We start from the raw sequence: 4,174 nt of genomic DNA on the forward strand, positions 1-4,174 counted from the left end.
GCGTCCGCCTCCTCTGCTTCCTCATCATCCAACAGCGCCGCCAGGGCTGCCTCGCCCAGTGGGGCATTGTTCAACGCCCGTGCTAGTGAGCGACGAGCGTTCTCATCGGTGCAGCGCCATGTCAGTGTCTCTGTACCCACCTCTATACTTAGTGTACCATCCTGGAAATTAAGTATCAGATGTCCTTTGCAAGCGTCTTAATAATTATAAAAAGTTGATAAACTTTAAACTAATATAAATGATGTAACATTTTTAGTTTAGTGTGTAGACATGACTCACTGGCAAATCAGCTATCAAGCGAACAGAGTTCAGCGGCCAAGATTTTAATTGAGCGCCCCCCTCGCTGAGCTGCAGCGTGCCCTCGTCACCGCCCTTGCCAGTGACCACGCTCAGCCGCTGCCGCCGCTCCTCAGCGCCCACCACGTCCGCCCCGGACACCTCCCTACTCTCCCATTCACGAAACAAGCCCGGTTCTTCTAACTTCATTGTTTTTTAATATGACTTTTCACTACTACCGAAACCACTATACCTTCGGATATTTTAATCCTACGAGAATATCAGTTAAATATAAAAACACAAAAATTACATTAAAGTGTAAACAAATACAAATATTTGACACTGACTGTCAGTGTCAAATGTCAGTTTTGACAGTATAATAGATTACCTAAACAAAGAATGGTTTTGTCACTTGTCAACCAGACATTAACTTCTTGAATTTATAAAAGTGCCAGATTTAGAATTCTACGTATTTCAGATTTATAATCAGCTTCTTTAGTGCAAACAGCATTTTACTTTCTTTTAAAGCAGTAATTGTTATATTCGGCTGTACCAATTAACCGTCCATTTCCATCGGTCTTCTAATCTTTGGTTCTTTGACTGGTTCCTAGATTTTCACCTGTGGAGTTTTTGTTTTATAATTTTATTAATTTCGCTGTAACTGTGTTTTAAATTCACTAATTGATACATAAAACAGTTAAAATTTCTCGTTCTGGTTTATCCTGCGACTGAAGTTGTTGACTTATCTATACAATACATTTTAACCTATAAATCTCTTAGAATATAAATAAAACAAAAATGGCAAAAAGTAATATAAATAAAGGCAAAGGACAAAACGCTGATGAAATTTTCAATGCGTTCCAAACGTTGCGCAACGAACAAAGGCAATTAGCAAATAAAATTACTGAATTAGAGATGGATCTGAACGAGCACAAGTAAGTGATTTTTATCGATATATTTACTAAAAGACTTCGTAATTTGTAAAATTAATTCGATGTGCTTTTAACAGGATTGTAATAGAGACTTTACAAGGTGTCGATAAGTCGCGGAAATGCTTCCGTATGGCTGGCGGAGTTCTGATCGAGAAAACCGTGGGCGATGTACTACCAATACTCGAATACAATAGAGAGCGTCTGCCGCAAGCGATAGAGGCTTTGAACGATCAGTTAGCGCGTAAAGGGAAGGAAATCAACGAATATATTGAGACACATGACATCCGAGTGCACCGAGGTCATCGGGCGCCAGAGAGCACGCCAGAACAGGCCACCAAATCCAATGTTCTTGTGGCTAGTGAATAATAACCTTACCTTATAGCCTATTCTGTTTATTATAGCTTTTATATAGTTGTGAATCAACTGTCTCTAAATAATACCTTTATTGCAATAAGGCATACAAATGTGTAAAGATTTATTTAATTTCATAAAAGGTATTGTTTGCATCACACATGTTATAATGTAAATATTATTTTGAGGGCATATTTCTTAGTAACAGTTAACTAACCATTGCAACTTAGAATTTTGTAGCTCATGAAAGCTTAGAAATGACAAATTAATAAAAATACTCTGCCCTCACTATAGTTTAATTTTATGCTTATCTAAATGAAATGTTTTTATAGTCCTCTGTTCTTTATACATGTTTTTTTCCATTGTGTCTAGTCCCAGTTTCTATTAATTTTATTGTCCCACTAGTTGATGGCATGAGCAAATTAAAAAAAAAATGTTAAACATCTAAAAATAGTCAAATGCTTAGTTTTTACTGTTTAGGTGATTTAATATTGAATATAAAAATTAAAAGCAGAGTTTATGTGATTATGTTTCAAATTCTTTTATGTATAATACTGAACAAAATTAATCTCTTAAATTATTTCTTACAATAAAAAATCACTAATTCTCTTTTGTTGCTTTCTTCCTTTAGCAAGTATTATTCTACCCAAAAACACTGCTTAAAAAATGTGAGAAATTAAAAATTAACATTATGATTACTCTTTTATTATTAGCAAAATACAAAATTAATGTTCCCTTTATAAATTACATAAAACATATAATTAATTTGAAGCATATAGAACCACATGGAACTTCCCAAATACAAACATTCCGTTATGGTGCAAAGCAACTGCACAAAAAACATCTTTTTTTATAATATAAGGGGGCAAATGAGCAAGCGCCACCTGAAACCAATGAAATGGAAAGTGAACGCTGCCCATATACATCTACAGTTGCAGATGCATTGCCTACCCTTAATTGATGGAGGAAGAGACGCACATAAAGAAGACATTTTCCCTTCCTATGCATCTCCATTGTCAAATCCACTTTTCCTTCCCGTCCTTTCCTCTTAAGAAAAGGGTGGAAAATTAGGCTTTCGGCACCACACTCATCAGACGAAAAAATTGCTTCCGCTTCACGCCTGTTTTCTATGTGGTCGTGGTATAAGACAAGCCAGCCCATTCCTGCGAAGATGTTAAAGCGGGCTCTACCACTGTTAATATTGTATATCTAGGGGAAACAAAACATACAGTCTGATGAGTGGGAATGCCGAAGTCCTAATTTACCTTTCTCTCCACCCCCTGGTTTTATTACAAAAATATATGTTTAAAAATATATTAGTACCATAACCAGGCTTATACATTTTAACTCATTACAACAAAAATGTTAATAAAACCATATAAAAATCATCAACAAAAGGTTACAAATGAATTTGTAAAAATAATTTATCAAAAAAAATATATGCTTAACATTAAGACTAAATTTAAATAACAATTGGTCCATAAAAATTATGTAAATGAAATTCGAGATAATTTTTGAATAAGTATAAGCCAGTATTAAAAAACAATAACTACGTGGTAGTCTTTGACTCCAAAAATCAAACAAAAAAAAGGGACCCATCTGCAGGCACTACCTTTCGGATAAAAAAATAATTATCAAAATCGGTCCACTAGCGGCGGAGTTATGCCGTAACACACATAAAAAATAATAATAAAAAACAGACAAATTGAGTACCTCCTTCTTTTGGGAAGCCGGTCAAAAAAAATCTAAATAATATCAAAGCTTAGAGCAAAAGTTATTTTTAATAAGAATAATATTTATATGCAATTTTTATATACATTACTTTTTATCAAATAAGATTCTTATTTCCAGTCTTTCATATGTTCTGGGAATTTCCATTTTTATTTACCACAGACTAGATTCAGTTGATCATACAACCCAAAAATAGATTAAAAAAGTTGTATGCAAAAGTAGAAAGTTTTTCTGTATTTATGAATCATTTTAACAAAAAAACTTTGTGGTAGTAGGCCAATTTAATACTAAGATTGTTTTAAAAATTCCGACCACACGAAGCCACAATCAAAAACTACTTAGTTATATGAAATGTACTGTTATACCACAACCTAAAATAATGAAAATTACAACAACCAAAGATAGACGGAATATGTAGAGCTTTGCTATGCTATTGCAATAAATGGTAATTCCTGTCTAGTAGCGCCAGGACGGAGGATGTTTAAACAAAGCACAAATATGAAGCTCGCTCCATGTTATACCTAATTATTTAGTAAGTAGCTAGTACTGAATATGTAACTATGAGCACCAAGAGCTGCCAAAACTGGCAAATTACAGACATCACAACTTAATAGATTCTACACTTAACAAAAGTATAAAAATAATGCCTTTTACACACTAATCTATAGAAGATTCATATTTTATAAAATTCTTAATAAAAAAAGATTAACAAACATTTGGCCAAATACCGAAAACCCTGGAACGGAACAAATTGGAGATAGATTTAAGCGTATCCCGCTAGAAGTGCATGAGGTCCGAGGGCGCGTACGTCTCGTTGTGCTTGATGGGCGAGGTGTCGTGTTCGCGCACGGCGGGGGCGGAGGCGCCGGCGGGCTCTTGCGGGC

The 4,174-nt window shown here is 34.8% G+C and overlaps 1 protein-coding gene across 1 annotated transcript; it reads left to right on the forward strand.

Moving 5' to 3' along the window:
- Nucleotides 1–861: 861 nt before the first annotated feature.
- On the forward strand, nucleotides 862–2,168 carry LOC106105767 (prefoldin subunit 2). The gene is made up of 2 exons (XM_013286202.1): nucleotides 862–1,211; nucleotides 1,286–2,168. The coding sequence occupies exons 1-2, from the start codon at nucleotides 1,075–1,077 to the stop codon at nucleotides 1,572–1,574; spliced, it is 426 nt and encodes a 141-aa protein (XP_013141656.1). The 5' UTR covers nucleotides 862–1,074; the 3' UTR covers nucleotides 1,575–2,168.
- Nucleotides 2,169–4,174: the final 2,006 nt, after the last annotated feature.

The sequence above is a fragment of the Papilio polytes genome, unplaced genomic scaffold, assembly GCF_000836215.1.
Source record: "Papilio polytes unplaced genomic scaffold, Ppol_1.0 DF822733.1, whole genome shotgun sequence".
Lineage (NCBI taxonomy): Eukaryota > Metazoa > Arthropoda > Insecta > Lepidoptera > Papilionidae > Papilio > Papilio polytes.

What these genes read in the sequence shown, in the direction of transcription:
- LOC106105767 (XM_013286202.1), top strand. Translation starts at nt 1,075, where the DNA reads ATGGCAAAAAGTAATATAAATAAAGGCAAAGGACAAAACGCTGATGAA. An exon ending in ATGGATCTGAACGAGCACAA is followed by an intron (nt 1,212 to 1,285) that starts GTAAGTGATTTT and finishes TGCTTTTAACAG; the next exon opens with GATTGTAATAGAGACTTTAC.